The 26,546-nt window shown below is 48.5% G+C and overlaps 1 protein-coding gene across 1 annotated transcript in view; it reads right to left on the bottom strand.

Moving 5' to 3' along the window:
- Nucleotides 1-12,099: 12,099 nt before the first annotated feature.
- TDRD6 (tudor domain containing 6) overlaps nt 12,100-26,546 on the bottom strand; it is a 2,323,386-nt gene continuing 2,308,939 nt past the window's right edge. Inside the window, exon 27 of the mRNA XM_086926239.1 lies at nt 12,100-12,782. Coding sequence (XP_086782365.1) covers nt 12,739-12,782 — 44 coding nt within the window. The 3' untranslated portion in view covers nt 12,100-12,738. The remainder of the gene's footprint in view (nt 12,783-26,546) is intronic.

Genomic DNA, 26,546 nt, shown 5'->3' with positions numbered 1-26,546 from the left:
TTTGGAAGGCCTGCTCAAGGCCCAGTCCATGAGACACTTGATCACTGTACTCTTTCGCCAAGCACAAGAAGAGGCTACAACCCAGCCTTCGGCCGTCGAAGAAGGGATGGGAAAAGGAACTTGGCTACAACTTCCCCAATGCAGTTTGTGAATACTGCTGTATGCAAACTGGGTAGGCATTGTCCAATAGCTGGTTTCCAACACCTGCAGCAATCCTACTATACATCCAAGAAACTACATACACTTGGTGTTCAGAAGAATGATGTGGCATACTGCGTGGGATTCCTCCATCTGAACTGAATATGCCCTTCAGTGCATGGGTACTGGGAAGAGATCTTTACTACCTTATCCAAAATGATTGGCTGTGTAATTGCTGTTTGCCTGTATGTTGGTCTTCTGGGCTATGTAAAAGGAGAAGGATGTGTCTAATATGAAATTTGTGGCACTGGGGTTGCTGTTGGCAAAGTAGCTATTAGCTTACAGATGGGGGAGGGAGTGTGCCCCCCAAGTTCAAGATGTGGATTGCTGACAGTGTATTACAACAAACAACTAGATATATATGCAGATATACTGCCGCCCTCACCTCCAAACCCAGAGACATAAAGCATAAAATGTACTTATTGTATGAGTTACTTACCTTGGGTAACTATGTATCTGGTAGAGACGATTCTAGCCGCAGATTCCTTCACGTGGAATTATCCCCAGGTTTGAGACTGGATCTGGAAAATGTTTGCCCAGCATCCCTGCTCGCCGGGGGTACGGCATCATGTGACTCTGCCCAGGCATTGTACGCGCATGTCACGTCAGCGAGGTCACGTAAGTCCCAACCCGGAAATCCTACGTCAGTTTTCCGCGCCACAACGCGGAGCCATCAGACAAAACTGTGAGAGCATAGGAACAGTGTGCGAAAGAACAGAAAAAAAAGGAATGGTGAGGAACAACACCATAAAGAGCAGTGTCAGGCATTGCAGTACCCAAAGGAAGGGAAAAAATAAAGAACAGAGCCCTGCCCTGAGCAGCAACCCTGCCTGGACCGAGAAAGCCCCCTCCCTGGAGAAAAGGACATATGTAAAAATGTCATGAGAACACGTAGCAGGACTACAACCCCAACCAAAACCAATGAGTGTGACAACCATCATAAAGAACAAAGGGCCCAGAGCCCTAGTAACAAAAAGGGTGGGAAGGGAGGGGAGAGGGCAGGATGGAAGCTAGGCCCCAACCTGGAGCAACCAGAGCATAAGGGCACAGAAGTGACAAACTTATCCTCCAATAAGCCAAAAGGGGAGGTAAAAGAACAAGCAGAGTGGACGAACATCCTGTCAGAAAGAGGGAAAGAAGAATGTACTCACAGAAGACACAGCCACCCACAGGCAGGTAAGTACAAAAGATCAAGCCAAAAGTCCTCACAGATTAGGGAGGAAGGATAAGCTGGTTAGGAATCTGCGGCTAGAATCGTCTCTAGCAGATATATTGTTACTGAAGGTAAGTAACTCGTACATCTGATAGAGACTACTAGCTGCAGATTCCTTCACGTAGCATAGATACCCTAGCCATACTTAAGGGGAAAGAGGGTCTGCGAGAGGATCCCACCCGCCTGGTCACAACAAAGGGTCCCACAGGGGCCCGAGTCCCCAGACAGGACAAGGAGCCCCGTCCCCTTAGGCAAACAAAAACACCCGCCAGCAGAAGACCACAAACCCCAAAGGGGATGCGTGAAAAGAAGGGAAGAGGCGGCTTGTCTTCACTCCACATAGGAGTCAAGGCAAGGCGAAAGCAGGGTAAACACCCCACGCCCATACAAGGCAACAAAACCTCCACCCAATGCCAAGGCAAGGAGAGGCATCGAAGGAGAAGAGCAACCTAGAGACTCCAAGGAGAAGAGGCAGAGCCAAGGCAATCTCAGACAGGATGGCGCCACCAGCAAAAAGCCGGCAGAAGCCGAAAAGGGTAACTCAAGGTCACCTAGGAAGAACAGTGCACCCGCAAGAGGGACAAGAATTCAGGGACTAACTCCTCCCTCAGTAAGAAGAGGCAGAACCGGGTGTAAGGCCCACTGGAAGAAGCAGACAAGGCAGGATGACAGTCCCATCAAACCCCAAGAAGGCACAGCATTGCAGAGAAAACAATAGGTCGGCACCGGAAAGCACCACCCGACGCCCAGGGCACCCCAGAAAGAAGCACCCAGGGCAAGCCAGATGGCAGCCGAAAAACGAAAGCAGGAAGGCGAAGAAGAGTCCGGACACGCCCTAGGGAGGAGACCGCACACACTGCCCAAAATGAAGTGGGACCGGCCAAGACAGTGATGCCAGGCCACGGACAGCAGGCCAGACCAGGCAAACAGCGCAGAGACCCCAGAGAAGAACACTCTGGGGAGTGACAGCAGCTAGTCTAAGCCTTCAGCAAGAATATTGCATTTGCAACATACCATAACGCCACAGAGAGCAGAAGCCTGTAGGCGAACACAGCTCCCCAGCACATAACAGGGCTATACAACAGCCACCAGTACCCCACATAGGGCAGGTCACGTCCAAAGACATGGAAACCTCTTAGAAAAAAACTTTTGCAGCAGAGGACAACAGAAAGACCTACGGCACAAACCCCACAGAAGGCTCACCAAGAAGCCAGAGAGAAAAAAAAATTACAGAAGGCCCAATCTCAGGGCCACCATGGGGCAGAAAATCCAAAGGAAAAACAAACAGTCAAGAAGAAGGGCTGGCAAGCAGCAAACAGAACCACAGTCCAAACAAGGAGGACTGGAGTGGCCGTGAAGCTCACAGAACAGACGACCGGAGCGACCCGCTCCAATGGAAGAACACCTCCAGGAACCAGATCAACTCGCTGGTCAGGGGGAGGAGAGGGAGGAGGAGGAGGAGGAGGACGTAGCCCCGCCAAGAACCTCTAGATGGCCGGGTCCGCTGGAGCGTGGAACAAAAGAGTACCATCGAAGGGAAGGTCCACCAACCGTTCCCAAACGTTCTTCGGGAACACACTGTCCCTAAGCCAAGCATGGAGACGAAGGGCAACTGAAGAAGCCATGGCATGACCCAGCACCTCTGAAATGTCCAGAGCGGAGCGAAGAATGAACGCCGCCAGCTCCCGGCCATCCTACACATAGTGCCTCAAATCAACACAGGCACCCTCCTGAGAGGCGGTAGACATAAAGGACTCTACCGAGTCCCATAAACAAGAAGTGGCCCTAGTGAAAACGCAGTGTGTTAAGGGCCCGCAGAGCCACACTGGTTGAGGTGAACAAGTTACTTACCTTCGGTAACGCTTTTTCTGGTAGATACAGTATCTGCCTGTGGATTCCTCACCTTGTGAAATCCCCCTTGCGTCAGCATCATTCGGAAATTCTTTTTGGAGCTTCACGCCGACGTGGACGACGTCATAGAGGCATGGCATCGCGCGCGCCTCCACTGACGTCACAGACACCATAATAGGCCCACGCCGGCGTGATGACATCAGTTCCGCCCTTTTTTCCGTGCCTTTGAGGCACACGGACGGACCAATGACAGTAGATATATAGACAGTACATAAATGTCAAGATAACACACATAGTGTGAAGCAAATGCAGGAAAGCAATTGAAATAAAACATTTCCTTCACAATAAAATATATATACATTACAGTAACTCAGGTATAGAAGAGTGAACAACGGGGATGCGGGTTGTCAGTGAGGAATCCACAGGCAGATACTGTATCTACCAGAAAAAGCGTTACCGAAGGTAAGTAACTTGTTCTTCTGATAGATACATCTGCCAGTGGATTCCTCACCTTGTGAATAGATTCCCACAGCAGTCCGCACTCCCGGAGGAGGGTGTCCACTCTCCTATACCAGAAAATCCTGGAGGACAGAGCGCGCATATTTACCGTCTCTCCTCACCTCAGCATCCAAGCAGTAATGCTTCGCAAAAGTGTGGAGGGAGGCCCAAGTAGCCGGCCTACAAATGTCCTCAACAGGTACACCTCTAGACAAAGCAGATGTTGATGACTTTGCTCTAGTAGAATGAGCTCTTACACCCTCTGGAGGGTCCTTACCCGCCAAGGAGTAGCAGATCTTGATGCATAGAATAATCCATCTTGAAAGAGTGCGCTTGTGCACCGCTCTTCCTTTCTTGCTGCCAGCAAATCCAACAAAGAGCTGGTCATCCACACGATAGTCTTTAGTCCTATCGAGATAAAAGCTCATCTCCCTCTTAGGTGTAGTCTCTCCTCCTCCTTGGAGGGGTGAGGGGGAGGATAGAAGGTAGGAAGGGTAATAGACACTCCTAGATGGAAGGGAGTTACCACCTTAGGCAGAAAAGCAGCCCTGGTCCTAAGAACCATTCGTTAAGCATGAATGGTCAAGAATGGGGGCTTTGAACTAAGAGCTTGAAGCTCACTTACCCTCCTTGCCGAGGTAATTGTGACCAGGAAGACCGTCATAAAAGACAAAAGTCTCATGGGACACTTGTGCAAGGGTTAAAAGGGAGAATCCATCAAGTAGGTTTAGACAAGATTTAAGTCCCATTGAGGCACATTAAAGGGAGTAGGAGGGAATTTATTAGTGAGACCCTTCAGAAACCTTAAAACCACAGGAGATTTAAAAAGACGGCTGATCCGGCAAACAGAGAAATGCCGACAATGCCGAAAGATAACCCTTGACTGTAGCCACAGCAAAACCTTGCTGCGCCAAAGAAAGGGCAAACTGGAGTATATCAGACAAACGAGCCTTCAAAGGGTCAACAGATTTCTCTACACACCAAGTGACAAATTTAGACCATCTGTACGAATAGATAGATTTAGTGGAGTCACGCCTGGCCGAAAGAAGACATCCACCACATTGTGTGGGATAGAAAAGGAATTCAGGTTGCCCAGTTCAATCTCCAGGCATGAAGGTGTAAGGTCTGGAGGTGGGGGTGTAGAACCTGCCTCTCCATCTGAGAGAGGAGATCTGCCCTGAAAGGAAGACGGAGCGGCGGGCACGAGGAGAGGTGGAGAAGATCTGTGTACCACACCCTTCTTGGCCAATCCGGGGCGACCAATATAACTTGGGCCCAGTCCTGGCGAATCTTCCTCAGAACCCGAGGAATCAAGGGTATGGGAGGAAACGTGTAAAGGAGCCGTGAGTCCCAACTCAACTGAAACACATCCCCCAAGGCTCCCTGCATCGGATACTGGAGGCTGCAGAATGACGGGCAGTGAGCATTCTCGCGAGTGGCGAACAGGTCCACCTGAGGAATCCCCCACGTCCGAAAGACGTGACGAACCACCTCCAGATGAAGCCTCAACTCGTGGTCGGCCGAGAACTGCCGACAGACTGTCTTGCACGTACGTTCAGAACCCCGGCCAGATGATTTGCCATCAGACAAATCTGATGGTCCTGAACCCAGGACCACAGACGCAGAGCCTCTCTGAAGAGACACTGCGACCCTACTCCTCCCTGCTTGTTGACATACCACATCGCGGTGGTGTTGTCCGTCAGGACTTGAACTGACCGACCGCGAAGGGAAGGGAGGAAGGCTTTGAGTGACAAACGTATTGCCCGCAATTCCAGAAGGTTGATGTGAAGCAACCTTTCCTCTGGAGACCAAAGACCCTTGACCTCCAGATCCCCCAGATGAGCACCCCACCCTAGAGTGGATGCATCAGTTATCACTGTGGCCACTGATGGAGGCAGTTGAAAAGGCTTTCCTTGAGACAGGTTGCCTTCCACTCCCCACCAAACCAGATCCGCTGCAGTTTCTCTGGAGATCCTCACGGACTCCCTGAGATCTCCGTTGTGCTGATACCACTGCCTGCGGAGGCACCACTGGACCGCCAGCGTGCATGGTTGACCAACAGAATTCAGAAAGCCATCAGACTCAGCAGGCTAAGGACCTTCAGGACTAGAACGACCGCTCCATTGTGAAATAAAGGAATCAACTCCAGTATGTCGCGAATCCTTTGAGGTGGAGGGAATGCACGACACAGTAGTGTCTAGTACCACACCTATGAACAGGTTGCGCTGGGAGGGCACCAGGTGAGATTTGGGTACATTTATCGAAAAACCCAACCTGAGTAACAACTGAGTTGTTTCTTGCGAAAGATGGAGGACTATCTTTGGGGATTCGGCTTTGATCAGCCAATCGTCCAGATACGGGAATACCGGTATCCCAGATCTTCTGAGATGGGCTGCTACCACAGCCATCACCTTGGTGAAAACTCGAGGCGCAGTAGTAAGACCAAACAGTAGGGCCACAAACTGGTAGTGCTGTGAACCCACCGTAAAACGGAGATACTTCCTGTGCAACTGCAGGTTAGGGAAGTGAAAATATGCATCCTGCAAGTCCATTGACACCATCCAGTCTTGTTCCATCAGCGCCTGAAGAACCTGTGCAAGGGTGAGCATCTTGAACTTCTCCTGTTTCAGGTAAACGGTTCAAGATCCTGAGATCCAGGATTGGACGAAGCCTGCCATCCTTCTTGGGTATCAGGAAATACCGGGAGTAGCATCCCTGACCCCTTTCCTGCTCTGGAACCAACTCTATTGCACCCTTTCTTAACAGTGTCTGAACTTCCTCCAGACATAGGTGTTCCTCCGTGCATAAACCTTGGCAAGGAGGGCAATTTGGAGGGAATTCCCGAAAGGGAAGAGCATACCCATTTTCTATGAGATTGAGAACACAAAGATCTGATGTAACCGATTCCCAATCCCGTAGAAAATAGGTAAGCCGACCCCATACAGGACCCGCATGATCCTGAATGGCGTATCTAGGGCTGCTTTTCTGTGGCTGGGGGGTTGGAAGAGGTGGAAGAGGAGGAGGCCTGACGTCCTCGAGGACGAGCTCTTTGCTTACCCCTGTAAGTCCTGTACAGGGAGTTTTTCTGCTGCTGCTGTTGACCTTGCCGGTAGGGGCGAAAGGAAGAACGTACAGACCCTCTATACCTTTTGGTAGACGAACCCCTGGGCTGCAGCCCCTAAGATTTGACAGTAGCCCTACTGTCCTTAAATCTCTCTAAGGCTGTGTCAGCTTTTTTTCCCAAAAGTCCAACACCGTCAAAAGGCGGATCCAATAATGCGGCCTGAACGTCCGCCAAAAAGTCTGATGACTTCAGCCAGGCAGATCTCCTAAAGGGAACAGCAGTTCCCATGATGCGAGCAACCGAATCAGCAGTATCCAGCCCACTCTGGATCACCTGGCGTGCAGCCGCCTGTGCATCAGTCAACACTTCCTCAAAATCCTTCCTGTTGTCATCAGGAATTTTAGGAACCAACAGACGCAGCGAATCCATAAGGGCATGAATGTATCTCCCCATAAGGCAAGTGGCATTAGTTGACTTTAAAGCCATACTTGCTGAAGAAAAAGACTTCTTAGCAGTCTGTTCCTGTTTCTTGGCATCCTTATTCCCAGGCATTTGAGGAAATGCGCCCACAGACTTTTTAGAACAGGCTGCCTGAATAACAAGACTTTTAGGCGAAGGATGTGACGTTAAAAATTCAGGGTCCCCAGGTGCAACTCTATACCTCCTTGCAACAGTTTTAGACACTGCAGGAGCTGTTAGAGGCTTGTTCCAAACCTCCAAAATAGGCCCAGTTAAAGCCTCATTAAAAGGGAGCAACGGCTCAATTACAGAACCTGGGGAATGGAGAACCTCAGTCAGAAAATTAGATTTAAATTAGACCGTAGGCAAGGTTAAATTCAAAAGTTCTGCAGCCTTCCTCATGACCATGTGGTATGGCTTAACATCCTTTGAAGGGCCATCAGATACAGATGGCATCTCTTATTCAGGAGAAAGCTCCAGACCAATAGCCTCCGCTAGATCTTCAAACAATCATCTTGAAAGCTCACCTTCCTCCATCTCAGCCTCAGCCTCCCTATATCTTTGTTCTTCCAAGAGGCGCTGAGCATCCCTCCTAGATCTCTCCTTCAACAGCAGCGCCGTCGGATCCGTGAACGACTCAGACGGAGCAGGGATCGACTCCAAAGGCCCAGGGCGCTGTTCACAAGGTCGACTCTGAGCAGGCGACGTCGGTATTGGCGTTGACGACCTCGGCGGAGCCAAGTACTGCCAAGGCGGCATCAGAGCCGGCATGAAAGGCATAAAGGGAGCTGGAGCATAGGAGTGGGGAACTCTTAAATTAAAAGGCAGAGGACCCATAGGACCCGAAGGTGCACCATACATAGCATTTAAAAATGCAGAAGGGTCCTGACCTGGGGCCGGGAAAGGAGGGTGAGAACCCTCAGACTGACTCTTTACAGGCTCCGGATTCGCCTCTTCTTCCACAGGTACTGAACCCTCATCCAAAGGGACCTCTTCATCTTCTCGAGCCGGGGACGGCACCGGAGATTGATTCGGAACCGGAGTCGGCGAATGAGCACGCGATTCCAAAGGCGAAGCCTCACCTTCTGGATCCAAGACTTCCGGCGATGGAGACACAAAATCCTTCCCATGCTTCTTCCTAGGAGACTTCGGTCTCGAGTCCGAATCCTTACCGGAGTGATGTCGAGACCCATGCCTTCGTTTCTTATGTTTTTTTCTTCGACTTCGAAGCATGATCAGATGAAGACTTCGAAGGCGACGCCGTACAGGATCTTGACCGCGACCTCAACTTCGACCTCGCCCTTCTCGAACGTGATCTCGAAGTCTTCTTCTCTTTACTACCTCTCAACTTCACCATCAGAAGCTTGGTCTCGCTCTCACGAAGCGCCTTTGGGTTCATTTTTCTACACGAAGAGCAGCCGTCGACATCATGGTCCGAACTCAGTCACCAGATACAATCCTCGTGCAGGTCCGTGATAGACATCATCTTGCCGCACTCTCTACAAGGCATGAACCCAGTCTTCTTAGTCAACATCGCAAGAGATTCAAAGAAGCAGGAAAATCGAGAAAACAGTAACAAAGTTACCAACAGCTACAGAGATTCCCCGAAACCGTTAGCGTCGACGATGCGAAAAAAAGGGAACTGATGTCATCACGCCGGCGTGGGCCTATTATGGGGTCAGTGATGTCAGCGGAGTCCCGCCTGATGCCGTGCCTCTATGACATCGGCGCGAAGCTACAAAAATAATTTCCGAATGATGCTGATGCAAGGGGGATATTCACAAGGTGAGGAATCCACAGGCAGATGTATCTATCAGAAGAACATATTGCGCCCCCAGGTGTCCAGCCAGCGGGCCTCCCGTGATGGGGGAGTCAACAGCTGTGGCAGAGAAGGAAAGGCAGTCTGCAAAAGGGGACCTCTGATTGAGGGATGTAGGGAAAGACGCACCGGATCACGCGGCGCCGGATGATGGCGTTGCAGAAGGTGTTGGGGCACCGGGTCCCCCGTGGCAGGACGGCCCCAAGTAGGAAGAATGGAGTGTCACCAGAGCCCTGATGGAGGACCTCCAGAAGATGATCTGCAGGGAAATCGGTTGGCAAAATCCCCATAGCCGTGGAAACAGCATGAGCGAAAGCCACACCTGCCTCTGTAGGGCCCAGCGGAGGAGAAAGCAGCTCCTTGTTGGTCGACGGCTGCAAGCTAAGGCGGCCATCCACCAAGCCAACCAGAGGTGGGAAGGGCCAGGTCTGGAAAGAAGGAAGAGGGACAGAGGAGTGGGGAACCTGCGGCTCCTCCGGCGAAGGCCACGACCGTGGAGACGCGGAGACGGCGAGAAGCTGCCCCTAGGCGACGTTGGTGAAAAAGCCATGACACGGCCCATATCCGGCCTGGGGCTGGGCCGGCGAGGGAACAGGGCAGGAAAGGCACCAACCCGACCTCGGACGAGGCAGCTGCCTGCGTGGAGGGGTGAGAGGGACCCGGAGAGGGACGAGGAGTCCCCCGCCAGCCCTGACCCCATACGGGACGAGAGAGGCCCTCCGCTGATCCATGTGGCGCCACCAGGGCCAGCAGCCGCTGGCACCAAAGCAGCATCACCTCGGCCTCAGAGAAGACCACAGCCTGTACAGAGGACCAAGAGGGGCTCAGGGGTGCATCCCGAGCCCCGGAGACCTCCCGCGACACCACAGGGACTCCCACAGGCATTTGCGGCGAAGTAGAGGTGCCATGGTCCGAAGGAGGGAACACCAAAGGGCCTCACTCCAACGGCACCACATCCTCCGAGCCTGGATACGAGCCAGTCGGCGCTGGGTCCCGAGCCGCCGGCGACGCCATGGAGGGCCACACACACTGCAAGGGATCTGCGGACGTCCCAGGAGGGGAAGAAGTCAGCAAGGCCTGCAAAGCCGCCGCGTATGTCTCCATCTGGGCTCTAGTCGCCCCCTCACCGGGAAACGGCGGATAGGGTGACAACACACGGGCCGGACCACCCGCGGAGAGCCTAAGCTCCCGACAGGCCGGAAACCGACTCTCGGGGACAAACTGCGACACTTACTGATAGGCGAGCGGCGCTCTTGCAACTTGGGAGAAGGACGCTGTCGACGAGGGAGGCAGTGGGTCTGAGAACCCTCCGCAGGGGCCGGGCGAGAGGACGCCGCTGACCTGGACGTGCGAGGCAGGAGAAGTTTCATCCAGCGCTCCCGCCGGGACTTTAGCTTCTTCTGCTGGTACACCTTACAATCAGTGGAGTCGTGGTGTTCCCCTAAACACCACATGCAGATGGGGTGACGGTCTGTGGTCGACATCAGGCGTCCACAGGAAGCGCGAAGACATTGGCACACTGTTTCCACATACACGCAATAGCAAAAGGCCTAAACAGGCCCAGAGCACAACAGGATCCGCGCTGCACGCGGAAAAGGAAAAAACTGACGTAGGAGCGCCGGCGTGGGACTTATGTGACCTCGCGGAGTCGCGTGATGCAGTCCCCCCCGGCTCGCAGGGATGCTGGGCAAAATTTTTCCGGATCCAGTCTCACGCCTGGGGATAATTCTACGTGAAGGAATCTGCGGCTAGTAGTCTCTATCAGATATACAAAACAGACGACAATATACTCTGAGAACCTGCAGCTACCCATTTAGACTAATGTAATCACACCACAAATACATAAATTGGGTATCTCTTGCGCGCTGCCCTGCAAAGGCGCATGGCATCTTGACCCCCAATTCTGCTTTAATTTATATTGAATTTCTTACCCGCTACGTATGACACTGTAACGAGGTAGGGGCGCATACCTCTCATGAATGGTGGAACCCTCGCCCTGCTGACCCTCCACCGACTCCTTCTTTTCAGTCAGGACGTTGGAGAGATGAGCGGCGCGATATGGAAGACTGCGACAGCAACAGCGGCTCCTTTAACTGGGCGTTCGTCGGTGAGGAGGAGGACCCACCCTCGATGGACGTCAGAGGCGTCCAATTGGCCAAAAGCAGGGAAGTGACGTTCGTTGGGTGTGCAAGCACCCCGGAGGAGGAGAGACAGGCGGAAGCAAGAGGAACGGAGAACGGAGACGAGACCGGAGAAAGCGCGGAGGAAGCCAGCCCGGAGGAACATCGCGGAGGAGGCGGAGAAGCGGAAGGCGAAGGGAAGCCAGGAGGCCAACGACCCTGCGGACCGCCGTGCCACGCTCCCGAGGGAGGAGTGTGGCTGACACAGGTACGGCGGCGTTGGGCAGCTTGGTTGGGGAGGCGAAGCGAACGAGTGTAAAATAGTGTGCATAGCCCCTGTTCGTTCCTACCCTGTGTGGTTCTCCCTTCCCGTCCGCTACCCTCCCTCCCTGTACCTACCTGTTCACCCCAACTCACTGGCACTATCCTAGTACTGTAAATAAGATTGAGACACGAGACACTGGGTTTCCCTCACGTACCCCGGTCCCCCTGGTGCAAACCCCATAGAGGACAAGACACTAACGGCTCCCTTTTGTTGGTTTCCTTTCATGTACCCGAGCCTGAGACAACTGAGAGAACACCTCGTCGAGTAGACCCCTGGGAGAACAGGCTTGCACCAACCGTCTTAAAGAGACCAGAAAACCAGCGCCACGGACCCCAGCGTGTTCGCAAGAGAGAGACTAACTCTTAGACATAGGAAGACGTTGATGTCCAAACCCGCAAGAGCGATAAAAATAAAACCCTCTTTAACCCCATTACTTGGTGTCACGGTCGTACCTACTCCCACGCCTACAGACACATTGTATTAGCACTGCTGATCTTTGTCTACCCTCATTTGTTTGTATGTACTGTTGGCAGCAAATTCTACACAGACTAATGGTGATCAATGCTCTTTAATAAAAATACAAATAAATGAATAAAAACAAAAGCTGTTATGCTATTCGGGCATTATGAACTGTGAAAGATCTAATACTGGCCTACAGAGGTTGCTTTACAGACAACTAAAATGGAGGAACGTCACCTGTAGGAAACAGACATTAAGATCTGAGATTGATCTGCGGGAGAAGGGGGGGGGGAAACAAAATGGGTACATGCGTTGGTGGACTGCCAAAACAAAATCAAAGAACACCAATAAATAGGAGTGTTCTCCATGCAATGCGCCTTTTTCATGAAAAGGCAGACATTAACAGCAGGTAAAAGTATAAGCTAACCATTTCCAGCTCCCGCTTCCCCAGCTTTATTTCAAAATAACATATTACAATTTACACGTTATGCATTTACAAAATAACTTTTACATATAGAGCTACACATTGATAACAAAAGGAGAAGAATATAGTGTTTTCACAAAAAGATACATTAAATAAAATAGGTGAAAATTACAGTCACGAACTGATAATTTTACTGTTCATTTTTAATAAATGTTTTCAGATGGGCGGATTACTCATGAACAATGTTACATGAAAACTTTACTTCTGCAGCAGTGATTGTATCCTCTGAAGTCTTGCTCAAGGACATTTCATGTATGGAAATCCATATTCACAGCTGAAGTTGAACCCGATTCTGCGTAATTAAATGCACCACATAAGACAATGCACTCAAGTTCAATTAAGAAAAACATTAAAAGCATTGCATTCGCACATGATCAAAAATAGATAACAATATACTTACTGAACCAATACCTGTTCTCTAGTAGCCCTTTAGACACACTTTCCCCAGACTCCCACAATGTCTCACACCAAATACAGAGCAATTGACTTTTACAAAGCAAATAATTAACTTTTGGACAACAGACCATCTCAGCGCTACAGAATCCACCCCAACCACACACTGCCTTTTGCCCCTCAATTCTTCTATCTCTGAGAACGCCACACAGCACAGATAGAGAGCAAAGAAGGGCACGTTTATAAAGAAGGATGAAATTAAGGACAAATGGTACAACATTCACATTAGCGAGGAATCTGCACTTACTAAAATACCAAGTCCCACATTCTCCAACATTTATAAGAAGCACACTTTCTGCATTTCATGCGAGTAGAGAAAGTACATTGCTGACCGTTGTTCAAATATGTTCTTAAGGAGAGCATAAATGGGCTCCGTGTCTACTTATAAGCATATACCCATAACAGTGTTCTATGAACTTATGTGGAGTAGCCCATTTAGCAGCTTTGCAGCCTGACTGCTGGAAACCAACATATGTTTTTTTGTCATGCGCATTGCTATCCAGAAGAGAAAAGCATGATTCGTGTGATTCAGATTCGTCAGCACACATCCTAAAAAATTATTGTAACAAAAGAAAGTTTTCTTCATTGTTACTTTACGTCGGTAGGGTCTTTCTGATTAATCTGCGGGTACTCCTGCAATATAACGGCAAATCTAGAAACTGCTTCTATCGCTGTTGCTATGCATTCATCATAAAAGGTGTGACCAATCCCTGTGGTTGGATGTGCCCACGCCAGTTTCCTTTAGTTTGTAAATGGAGGAAATATTTTGTATTCAGATAGATATCAGGAAAGTTGGAAATGGGAAAGAGCTCTTGACTGAAAACGTAGTCAAACAGATGTTTACTAAATCCTTTTACATCATGACATTTCACACACTCATCCTGTGAAATCTGAAATCTAGAAAGGAAGGAAACATGAGGCAGCAAGTGTAAGCATATGCATGAGTCATGACTAGTACGAGCATGAGGAATGGCATCCATGCTGCGTTAGACCCAGCTGAGTATGGTCTGATACCAGATGTTGGTTGGGTTCCATGCCAAAAGCAGCAATGGGTGATGAATGATATAACCTATATGATGGTGGTGGCCTTAGCAGCCCACATCATATCCCTCAGAAGTCAGGAAGTTGGTGTGACAAACAATCCGAAGGGTCTTTGCGCGGGGAAATTGAAAGGCTTGCATTGAATCAAAGTTGTGTAGGATTTCCTCAATTAAAGAGGTATGGAGACATGTAAAGATCATAAGAAGAATGATCTTGTTCCAATGGAATTTTTAAGAGCCTATTAGACTAAAGAATCCAAAGAACTCTCTGTAGCTATGGAACACCATTCAGCGGTATGAGGAGCACGGACTTGAAGTTTGTTTTGAGACCTGGCTAATGTACATTGAACAAAAAAGCAATTTCCCTCAAAAGAAGGTTTACCTCGAAGGATGCCCAACTCAAACGCCTTAAGCATCAGCCCAAGGAGAATCTGATTAAGGTCCCAGAGGAAGATGATGGAGCACCATATCAGACAGCTCAATGCATTAAGCCCATAACAATTATTTTGTCAGCCTTATTAGCTATAAAAACCACTATCATGGCCCCGGATGGTCCAAACTGCCATGAAGTAGGTTTTACCGACATCCACTTGCACCCCGTCGCAGCTGGATGGGGCAGAGGTAAAAAAAAAAAAAAATGATCAAATGTATGCAAGGTGATTATATTCAGAAAAGATCAGAGAAAAATATTTAACCATCTATTCTACTAATGGTTTTAAGAAGAGGAAATCCTGGTAGCCACCAGACACTTCAGAGTCACTAAAAGACATGCAACAATATTGAAAGGTCAACTACTGAGACGAGCAAGTTACTTACCTTTGGTAACCCATTATCTAGTAGAGACAAGATCCAGCTGCAGATTCCTTACCTTTGAAGTTCCCAGGCATCAGACTGGATCCGGAAGATCTTTGTGCAAGCAGTATCCATGCGCGCCGGTAGGTGGCATCGTCCGCGTCAAAAGGGATGTCTGCATCACCTATATAGGCGCCACCTCGATGCGCGGACGTCAGTTACTTTTCACGACTTTCCACGCCAGGAGCGTGGAGTCACGAAGTACACCGACACTGCTGTGTCCAAACTACTGTCCAGTACCTTGTCCTCAGAGCGGGGCGATTGGGTAAGTTGGTAAGGAAGAACAAAAGCTACTTACTTGTAAACTGTGGTTCTCCAGTATTGGTGTCTTTCATAGATTCACATGAATAATTCCCCGTCGTCGAAGCGGGAGTTCCACGGTAAATATTATAGTAGTAATATATATATATATATATATATATATATATATATATATATATATATATATATATATATATAAACATCATAAATATACATATACATATAAATATATAATATATATTAATAGATATATAGATATAAATAGAAATGTAAAAGTACCATAGAACATAGGCCCACAGAGACCTAAAGAGAGAATTCACTTTACTAACATATCCATGTCATTATAATGGTCCACATTCCATCCCATCAGGCTGCAGCACCCTCTAGAACCTTCTCCTTAGAAGCTCAAGCCCTCAGATTTTTTCTACATTCAGATTGTGGTCACAATCTCGTCCAGAACCCACCACGACGCCCGGATGACACAGCGGTTAGGAGGTATTCATACTTCCTTTTTGGGTGACCAGGATTCCTGTGCCGACCCCCGTGAAAGGCTCCAGGCGGAAAGGTTGCAGCGGGTAAATGCAGGGGATTTGACTGGGCACTGGATTGTCGAATTGCCTCACCTCCCAACATGCTTTGACTCTGTGCCTGCTCTCGATGTCCACTCCGTTAGTGTCACCCCGCACAGTATCTCCTTCCCTATGATGCACCACATTGCGGCATTATGGGACTTGCGGTCCTTGGCTACAGGACTACACAGGAGAGCCTAATCACATCAGTGGGCGGAGCAAGGTGTTCGTATCTTCAACGAGGCAGGTTTGCCTACGCTGCAGCAAATGAAGCAGTTGGAGAGGAGCGCAGATGAAGGCAGACACGCCGAAATGCATTCGCTATGAACAATTCTCCAATAAAGTGCTCTTTTGAATTCCCCCCATGGGTCATTACTCTTTTCTTCGGAGGAGTTTACTGCTATATATATATAACATCATAAATATACATATAAATATATAATATATATTAATAGATATAAATAGAAATGTAAAAGTACCATAGAACAACATAGGCCCATAGAGACCTAAAGAGAGCATTCACTTTAGTAACATATCCATGTCATTATAATGGTCCACATTCCAGCCAATCAGGCTGCAGCACCCTCTAGAACCTTCTCCTCAGAAGCTCAAGCCCTCAGATTTTCGTAGCACCAAAGTGATCAAGAGTGCATGAGGAGAAGAGAGCCTCTGAGGGGAGGAAAGGTGGGTCGCATGTGAATCTATGAAAGACACCATTACTGGAGAACCACAGTTTACAGGTAAGTAACTTTTGTTCTTCTCCAGTATTAGGGTGTCTTTCATAGATTCACATGCTTCAATAAGAATAGAAAGCAGTACACCAACACTTGAGTCATAAATGGAAATAAGAACAAATGCAAGCAAATAAATGCACATATGAACATTGCATATATATATATATATATATATATATATATATATATATATATATATATATATATATATATATATATATATATATATATATATATATATATATATATATATATATAAAAGAACCTTTTATGACAGGTGGCGGGAAGCAACAGAGGCTCATCCTCATCTGAAGAGATTTCATAGCACCGCTTGACCCACAGCAGTGTCTGCAGCGTCAGCTGTCTCCAGACAGTAGTGCCTCGTGAGCGTGAGCCATCTGGACCACGTTGCCGCCCTGCAGATCTGATGTTGAGGCACTCCAGCAAATAGGGCGGTAGAGGATGCAACTGCCCTCGTCGAGTGTGCTCGCACCGGAGCAGAAAGAGGCTTGCCAGCCCGTTGATGGCAGAAGGAGATAGCAGAAGAAATCCATCGAGTAATGGATTGTTTAGTGACAGGATGTCCCTTGCGCATCCGTCCATAGGCCACAAGGAGCTGGTCTGATTTACGAAAAGCAGCAGTGCGTTGGATGTAGAATTTGAGGCAGCGATTCAAGTCCAAAGAATGAAGAGCGCTCTGGGATAAAAGTGTTTAGAATGACCGTTTCATTAAGGTGGAAGTCAGAAGGAACCTTCGGAATAAATTTAGGATTCGTACGAAGTGTAACAGTGTTCCTTGAGAATTTAAGAAAAGGTGGATGAATGGTGAAAGCTTGGATGTCGCTCACTCGCCTGGAGGATGTAAGCGCGAGGAGGAGGTTAACTTTCCAAGTAAGGAATTTTAATTCCGCTGAATGAATAGGTTCAAAAGGAGATCGGAGGAGCTGTGATAAGACCAGATTCAAACGCCAAGCAGGTGGTGGACGCCGGATAGGTGGAAACATCCGGAACAGGCCCTTAAAGAACTCACAAATTATCCGAGAGGAGTACAGGGACGTGGAACCATCGTGGCGAAAGCGGGAAATCGCGGCCAGGAAGACTAAGCGTGGAATGCGAAAGTCCCAACTTTGCCAAAAGGAGGAAAAAAGGTAGGATTTGCTCAGGTGTGGCGAGCAGAGGATCGACCTTCTCCTTGTGGCAACAAATACAAAACCGTTCCCATTTCAGTGTATAGGTCTCGACGGTGGAAGAAGCGTGTGCTTGAGCAAGCACCTCTCTGCACTCGGGAGCAATATTCAGTTGTGCAAACTCATTGTGCTCAGGTTCCAAGCGTGAAGCTGGAGAGACGCCGGATCCGGGTGGCAAATCTGGCCCTGGCTCATGGTGAGAAGATGAGGCAGTGGACGAAAAAGAATCGGATCGCACTGGAAAAACAGAAGAAGATCCATGAACCACGGGCCATGCGGCCACCTGGGTGCAATCAATAGGATGTGACAGGGCTTCTTGTGCAGTAGGCGTGGTATCAGAGGGATCGGCGGAAAAGCGGAAACAAATGTGTTCGACCAGTTGATCGAAAACGCATTCCCGCTCGATCCGCTGTGGGGATGCCGACTTGCGAGAGAGTCTGCAAGGGCGTTGGAGGCACCCGGTATGTGAATTGCTGTAAGCTGGACTCTATGGTGAATCGCCCATTCCCATTTCTGTTGTGCCTGTCTGGATAGCAGAAGAGATCTCGTACCCCCTTGCTTGTTGAGGTAGTGCATACTGGTGGTGTTGTCCGTACGCATAAGTATTGACTTCCCTTTCACCAGCAGCCGGAAAGATTTTAGGGCAAAAAAGATAGCCAAGAGTTCCAGGCGATTCATGTGCGATGTGCATTGATCTGCCGTCCATTGGCCTTTGACTGACAACCCTTCGAGGTGTGCACCCCAACCCTCCAAGGAAGCGTCCGTCGTAAGGGTAAGCGTGGGGTCTGCGTCCTGGAACTGTGGTTCTGTAATTCTCAAACCTGACTGCATTTTAGTCTTGCCCTCATGTAGGCCAGTGAAGTAGGCCCAACGAACAAGTGGCCTTGCCTTCTGAGTTCGTGCATATATTAATTTGGGTTTCTCTGACTCTGAATGAACTGCAGAGAGAGTAACCATTTTCACCTGCTAGCTGATCGTTGTCTGAGTTTTTCAGTTACTGTTCAGGACCTCGTTAACCTTAGTTTCCTTGCACATATCTTATCTTAAACAATATCTAAATGGTTTCTTTTCTTAAGACTTTCTTTTCTGAAACATGGGTTTTTTGCCATGTGTCGTGACTGCCATCTGGTGTTACTTTTTATGTAGGCCTCAGAAGTTAGTCTGTGAGCAAAGCAGTCTGACCTATTGTGAATATATATATATATATATATACATTAACCAAGGATTTCTTTGTGCACTGGAGTTAATTTCAGAAGCTGGCCTTTCACCTAGGAATTGACCCTGCCAAGCCAATTTCCCTGCAAGATCGTTTTTTACTTTCCCAATCATCATTCAAGACATTTGTTAACTTTTAAGTTTCTTTACGTCTCTGTTATCTTGCACATTATCTGAAACTACTTTTCTTGACTGTTTCTTCATTTCATGGGTTACGCTTTCAATTAAGGGTTTGTGCGGGCCTTCCAGATTATTATTTAGATATGCCTAAATATTAACTTGTGGGTTGGGACACTGTAAAATTAGCTTTACTGTATGATGCTGTGTGATGTTATGTATTTTCTATTGGTTGAATTTTGGTGCAGGGGCGTGCATTTTAAATGTACCTTTTTGTGTATAAATAGGGATGTCTCACCTTAGTAAAACTGAGCAGTTTCTTGAGTTGTACACCGTGTTGTATTGCTGGGATTTCTGCTACTAGCTGCAGCTAATAAATTTGATCTCTGACGCCACCTAGAAGTATTCCATGTCTCTGTATGGCAAGGGAACTTAGAGGACTTCGGGCGTGTCCCTGACGCCGCTGGGTACTTGAAAACCCGGTTCTTCAGTTGGCGCGGCCAACGCGGGCCGACTTCAGTGGTACCGGTCCAAGCCCGAAGATTGCGAGGAGCCACGTGAGGAAATTCTGGAAGAGGGCCCCCACTTCATCGACCCCTGCATGTCGACGTAGACCAAAAGACTTTTCTGCGACGCTTCCCGCTTTCCAACGGCTGCGAAGGACTGCTGCCCTGACTGTCGCCTTGTCTTGGACCCTCAGATTGATGTTTGTAAAGCGAGACGATAGACGGTCTTCTGGTGGCGTGACAGATATTTGGTTAAGTATAAGTGGGTAGCTCCCACGACTTTGTCTGGTTCCTTGGTTTTGATTTGGTTGCTGCAGTACCCAAAGCCGAAGGGCTTGTATATTTACGAGTTTATCATTTTTTGATTCCCTTTGAAGTTTGAAACCAGACTAATGAGCAAGATGCCTGGTCTTGGTAAATTTGGTAATTGGTTTGTTTGCGGTAGTAACAGGAATTCCCGATTGGAGGATTCATGTCCGATACCTCCGGTTGGAACTCCGACTTATGAACTTTACTCAAAACACGGAGTGGGCCCTATTACATATAATGAAGTATGGGTCCGCAACACTAAAAAAGATGGTGTTTTGCAATGGCCCCCACATGGTAGTTTTGAAACAGAGATTTTAGACAATCTAGAAGTTAAGCTATTTAAGAAGAAAGCCCGGCCGGCAATGTTTGACTCTTTCCGCCTTTGGCGTAAGGAAGCCAAACAGAGAGAAATTAAGCAAGCAAAGAGATAGGAAAGATAAAAATATGTCAGTACTACAAGCTGCTAGACAGTTTAAGGAAGATGGAGAAGAGCGTGCGAGTGAAGTCTTAGATAGACAGCGTTGCATGGCCATAGATAAATGTTATCCGGCCTTGCCGTCTTCTCCTCCGAAAGTGATGGAAGACCCTGAAAAAGATCCTTTGATCTCTCATTTTCTGAGATTGCCTCCTCCTTATGTGTAGGGTGCTACTGCGCCTCTATTACCCCCGGTTGTTCCACCCTTTGTCGTTCAACCTCCTGCTGTTGTTCAGCCACCCGGTGCTCAACAGATGGTTTTGCCTTCTCCTGGGCAACCCATTCTAGGGTCGGCCAGCCTTGCTATCAGCTGTGCCTCAAACTCCTTTGCCTTCTGCATCTTCGACTTCTACTGTTCTTGTCCCTACACCTTCTTTGCCTCAGAATACTTATTCTCCTGTTCTTATGTCTGCTTCTTCCCCTTCTGCTCGAAAACGAATGACCGAGACTGTTGTTAATTTGTTGTCACCATTGTTTGGGTCACTGAATAGGACCCCTGTTTCGGAACGTAAGCAGAGTCGTAGTCAGCTTCCTAGTTCTGAAGAACGGACAGTGTTGGATTTGTTGGCTCGTAGGTGGATTTTAAATGCGCCGAGGTATAATTTGCCCGCAGTTATGGATGTTTTCTTTCAGTGGGAACCGCCTAAGCAAAGGTATGTTTTTGATGTAATGTGTACTTTTCTGCTTCAGGAATGGGAAGATAATGAGTTGGGTCCGATTCCGCAGGATGTGCTCGATGTTCAGTCAGATTTTGCTAAAGGGATGATAGTGCAATCTGATGTTACAGATGCCGTAGAGACGATACTTGCTTTCAGATCTAGACTTTCGCCTCAGACATTGTACGAACCTGATTCCTCTGTTAGGAGGAAAGTGAAACAGTACCCTATGAGAGAAGTTCCTCCGGTATGGAAAGAAGCAGTTAAGGCTAATGTAAATCAGGGTATTCAGGCCGTTCCGGCTCATTTTCAGCGAGTATGGGTACATGTCCCTTGAAAGAGAGCAGAGGTCTTGGCTCTTAAGCAGACCTTACTTGACCCTCGTAAGAATCCTGCTGGTTATTACAAGGAGTTGTCCCAGACAGTTGAAGCGAGTTGAGGTTGCCGAGTCAATCAGATGGTCCTTAGATTCAGGGGCATCAGCTATGCTGGTGCTCCTGGATCTATCCGCTGCTTTTGATACGGTAGATCATAGCAGACTGCTGATTCGACTCAAGGACATTGGCCTTGGAGATAAAGCACTTGACTGGTTACACTCCTACCTCACAGAGCGGTCCCAGAAAGTGGCTCTGGGCCCCTTTTCCTCTGAACCTAAAAGCCTCTGGTGTGGTGTCCCACAGGGGTCTGCACTCAGCCCTCTGTTGTTCAATGTGTATTTGGCCCCGCTTTTCACCTTGATTGCTAAATGGGGGGTCAAGGCAATATCATACGCGGATGACACTCAATTGGTCTTCCCCTATACAGACACGTCAGAGGCAGCTTTTAGTAAAATCAGGGGCTGTCTTCGAGACGTGGCCAAATGGATGAACACTAATAAACTCAAAATGAATGCGAGCAAAACAGAGGTCTTATTTTTTGGAAATCTCAAACACCCCCCTCCAGACCTCTGGTGGCCTACGGAAATGGGCCCTGCCCCATCCCCTGGTACCCATGCAAAAAACCTAGGAGTAAGGTGGGATGAGAACCTGTCCTTCTTGCCGCATATACAACAGCTTACCGCTGGCTGCCTGCACAAACTCAGAAATTTGCGAAAATTCCTGCCCCTGCTACCAGTCGAGTGTCGAAAAACAGTTGTTCACGCAACAATCACATCACGTCTAGACTATTCCAATGGCCTTTTTCTGGGTCTGCCTAAATATGCGGTGCAACGCCTACAGATCGTGCAGAATGCGGCTGCGAGATTGATAAAACGGGTCCCTTTCAGGCAGCATATCTCTCCGCATCTGCACGAGCTGCACTGGTTGCCAGTGGCCAGCAGAATTAAGTTCAAGGTGCTTACCTTGGCTTTTAGAGCACTAAAAGGCTCTTGTCCCAACTACTTAAAACTTCGACTCCCCCGTTACCTCCAAGAACGAGAGCTCCGCTCAAACTCCCTGCTCAAACTAAGTACTCCCCGTGTGAGGAAAGCTAGACTTGGAGGCAGGTCCTTTTCTGTTGGCACGGCTAAACTATGGAATACCTTGCCCCCTGTCATCCAATCTGCCACAACAGAAGCTAGCTTTAGGAAGCTCCTAAAAACTTGGCTCTTTATGCAATAATTTTGATCTTCCCCTTGACTACTCGCTCTTGGCTGTAGGACTCGCTAGCGCCGGGACACCTCACCTGAGGTAGCTGTTCGCGCTTTATACGCATCTGTATTATTATTATTATTATTATGAATTTAGCTGACATCGATATGTTGATGGTGTAGGAGAGTAGGGTCTGCAATCCAATGATCACCCCAGATTTTTGCTTTTTGCTTCACTGGTTTATGACTTCTCTGGCTGTGGGCCTGCTAATCAGACCCACAGCCTTGCTGTTCTCTCACTAAATTGACACGTGTACCTTGGGTGCATTTACCAATTGGTACTGGGCCACCTTATCAGACTTTGTAACTCAGGGCATAGGTGTGACGACCGACGACAACACCACTGCTAGTCTGGTTGCTCCAGACTGGCTCTTGCTCCCCTCCAAAAGAGGAGCACCCCGGACCCTCCTGGTCCACTCCAGACGCCATTTTAGGTCCACCGCGTGGGCTTGAATTTGCCAAGACTTGTTGCCCCAATCCTGGGTCCAGCGACGTCGACAGCAGATACCTTTGTGGGACAGCTCGCACCTCCATCCTGGTCGCCGACAACGCCTCCTGGTCCGTGAGACTGCAGAGCCCAGCGTCGCCCACTCACCTGGTCGAGGTGACCCCATCCGGTGCCATCCTGGTGCCCATCTAATCACTGGCTAGTGATTCAGAACTTGGTCCCCTCTGCTTACAGGTGTCTTCCATCTTCGATCCAGGCTTGGATCACTTCGAACTCCTTCACTGGTCGCCTGCCTGCAACAACTTCTTTCAGGCTCCATAGACTGCAACGAGGATTCCCGACGTCTTTCCAGACCTATGCATCAGCAGCCCCTGGGCTAGGTAACTTCGGCATTTCGGTGCCCCAGCATAGCCTCAATATCCAAGGGTCCAGATCCTTTTTCGTTTCAGCTCCACCTAGTCGGATTCGTCCGATATCACTAACTTTGTAATTCCTAGCATCCATAGACTTTGTCCCGCATCCCGCGTGAGAGTGCACACTCTGCACCCGAGTCCCCTAGGCCTCCTGCTAGTAATCTGAAGGTTGAGTAGTCCAGTCCTAGCGATTCCAAACCCTATGAGATTAGTACTTACCTGCTAGTAATTTCGCATTCCACTTTTATAGTATATGGTTTTTCGTGCCCCTCAGGCATCTGTGTAAATTGTGCAACTTATAGTATTTTCGTAAGAGTTTTGTTGTGTGCTTAGTACCCTGTCCTCATAAAGAGTACAGGGCTGTTGTGATCTAAATAAATACACTGTTTATTTTCATAACACTTGTGTGGTGTCCTTTCACTTGGTGTTCAAGGGGTATATGTGATGGTATAACAGCTGGCTTAACACGCCCTCTAGAGTTTAGCCCGAAGACTGCTTGTATCCATGCTACTAGGATAGCTGGTCTATAAGGTTGACTTACAACCAACATCAATAAGGGTTGTTTGGACTGATACAAAGTGCTCACTAGAATAGTGAACATTATATATCAGGCCAACTTCTCACAGTCCCCTCTAAGGGGTCCAGTGTGTACACTTTTTAATAAATCTGACACTGGTATCGGTGCAGGTTTATTATGCTGGTATTAAGATGTATATGCCTTGTGAAAGTGCCTTTTGATACATGTATAATTTCAGGGTGTACACTGGTAGGCATTATTCAGTGTAATCCCTCTCCAAACACAGTTGCCCTTCCACTTTGAGTGAGAAATTGCTAGGAGACTCTTTAATAAAAGGTCACCATTAGTTTGTGAACAATTTCTGCACAGGTATGTAATTATTTACAAAATTGTTCAAAATGGGCACTGTGGCATGTGGCACAATCCGCGCTAATCATAAAGGTTACTCTATAGAGTTTCCATGTAAAAAAAACTTGAAAGGGGACAGTAGTGGCTTGCTTAGTAATGAACTTTGCGCTTTGAAATGTTCAGACAGAAGAGATGTTCACTTGCTCACATCTATTCATGATGAAAACACTTTACCTGCGACTGCTTGGGGTCAAGAAGCAGAAGTGTGCAAACCTGTGTGCATTTTAGAATACAACAAGCATATGGAAACTGTAGTTACAGCTGATCAAAGGTTGGAGCCTCTCAATGCTGCTTGGAAGTCATTTTGAACAAGAAGCTGGCTATTCATTTGGCATCTTTCAATGCTTATGTTGCTTTCAAACATTGTTCTACAAATTCCAAGATGAGTTTTGTACAGTTTGCGCAGTCTGTAATAGGCAGCCTCATTGTAGTTGAGCAAGAAAATGTTTCCAGAATCGAAGAGGTGGAGGATGTGGCTAGATTGAAAGATTGCCACTTTCCTCTATACATTCATGTAACACTCAAACAAGACTTTCCTTGTCAGAGATGTAGAGTTTTGGGGGTACTCCACGGATGATTTCCTTGGGTTTGGAGGTGAGAGGAAAGAAGGACATTTTGCATTCTTCTAGTGAGCAAAGAGGCAATCCATCTGAAAGTGGCTCCTTGGATGCCTATATTGTGCAGCCTTGTGATGAGTGTGTGGTGTGAGACTATCAGAGCTGCAGTCTCTCCTCGGACGAGTTGGGCTTGGATGTAGTCAGTAGCAGCTATGAGGGTTGTCTCGGTACTGTGGTTGCTGCAGAATACGGATTTGGAGGAGTCAAGCAGGATGTTCTGTTCCAGATGTGAGGGAAGTTGTTGGTTGGTGGCTTTTTCTAACACTTTGCCAAAGAATGGTCGCAGGGAGATTGGTCGGTAGTTGTTAGGATCACTGGGGTCTACAGATTGTTTCTTTAGTAGTGAGTTGAATTTTGCGTGATCGAAAGAAAACTGCATCCTCAACCCGTCCCAATCCGGCTTCCGGAGCAACCACAGCACCGAGACGACTTTGATCGCCGCCACTGACAACATTCCATGTTACTAGATCAGGGACACACCACAGCCCTCATCCTCCTGGACCTTTCAGCAGCTTTCAAAACCGTTTCACACCACACACTAACCACCAGACTCCACACCGCCGGGATCAAGGGGAACGCCCTCAAATGGATCTGCTCCTTCCTCTCCGGAGAAACTCAGAAAATCAGACCCCCCCTCCCCCCCCCCCCCCCCATCTCTCGGAATCGACAGACATCATCTCCGGAGTTCCCCCAGGGTTCCTCACTGAGCCCCACCCTCTTCAACATCTACATGGCACCACTCGCCAACATTGTCAGGAAACACGGACTTAACATCATATCCTACGCCGACGACACTCAACTCATCCTCTCCCTCACCACGAACTCAGAAGACACCAGACTCAGTTTCCAGGAGGGAATGAAGGACGTTGCATTGTGGATGAAGGACAGCTGCCTCAAACTCAACTCTGACAAAACCGAAGTCCTCATCTTCGGCACCCGCCCCTCTGCCTGGAGCAATGCATGGTGGCCATCAGCCCTTGGTCCGTCCCCCACCCCTACGGACCACACAAGAAACCTTGGCATAATCCTAGACTCCTCCCTCTCCAAGAATCGCCAAATCGACGCCGTCTCCTACACCAGTTTCAATTGCCTCCGGATCCTGCGCAAGACTTTCAAATGGATCCCCCCCAACAGCAGAAATACGGTCACCAACGCCCTCATCGCAAGCAGGCTTGACTACGGAAACACCTTCTACGCAGGAATCAACAAATCCCTGCTATGCAGACTCCAAACCATCCAGAACGCTGCCGCAAGGCTCATCCTAGGAACACCACGCCACGAGCACATGACCCTGCACCAGCGCAGATTCCACTGGCTCCCCATCGAGAAGAGAGTCACTTACAAACTACTCACACACGCCTACAAATCACTCGACAACATCAGGCCCAAGTACCACAACAAGCAAGCCGGGCCGAAGACGGCTGAAATGCCAGTAACCGGTCCCCGGTAGCTTGTCTCCTTTCTGGTGAAGAATTGGCTTGGTAGTTTAGTCTGCCCTGTTCCCATGATGCACTGGGCCAGGGACAGACTGATTTGCATATAGCCAGGTTCTGAGCTGGGATGGTGCAGTGAGATAAATAACGGTGATGGATCAAGCCCTGATCTTTGGACTGGGTAAGAGTGGTCTGCTTAATTCAGACACTCTGTTCATC

Source organism: Lissotriton vulgaris, chromosome 6, assembly GCF_964263255.1.
Source record: "Lissotriton vulgaris chromosome 6, aLisVul1.2, whole genome shotgun sequence".
Classification (NCBI taxonomy): domain Eukaryota; kingdom Metazoa; phylum Chordata; class Amphibia; order Caudata; family Salamandridae; genus Lissotriton; species Lissotriton vulgaris.
Note: the sequence above shows the minus strand (reverse complement) of the source record. Positions and strands in the feature narration are given on the sequence as shown.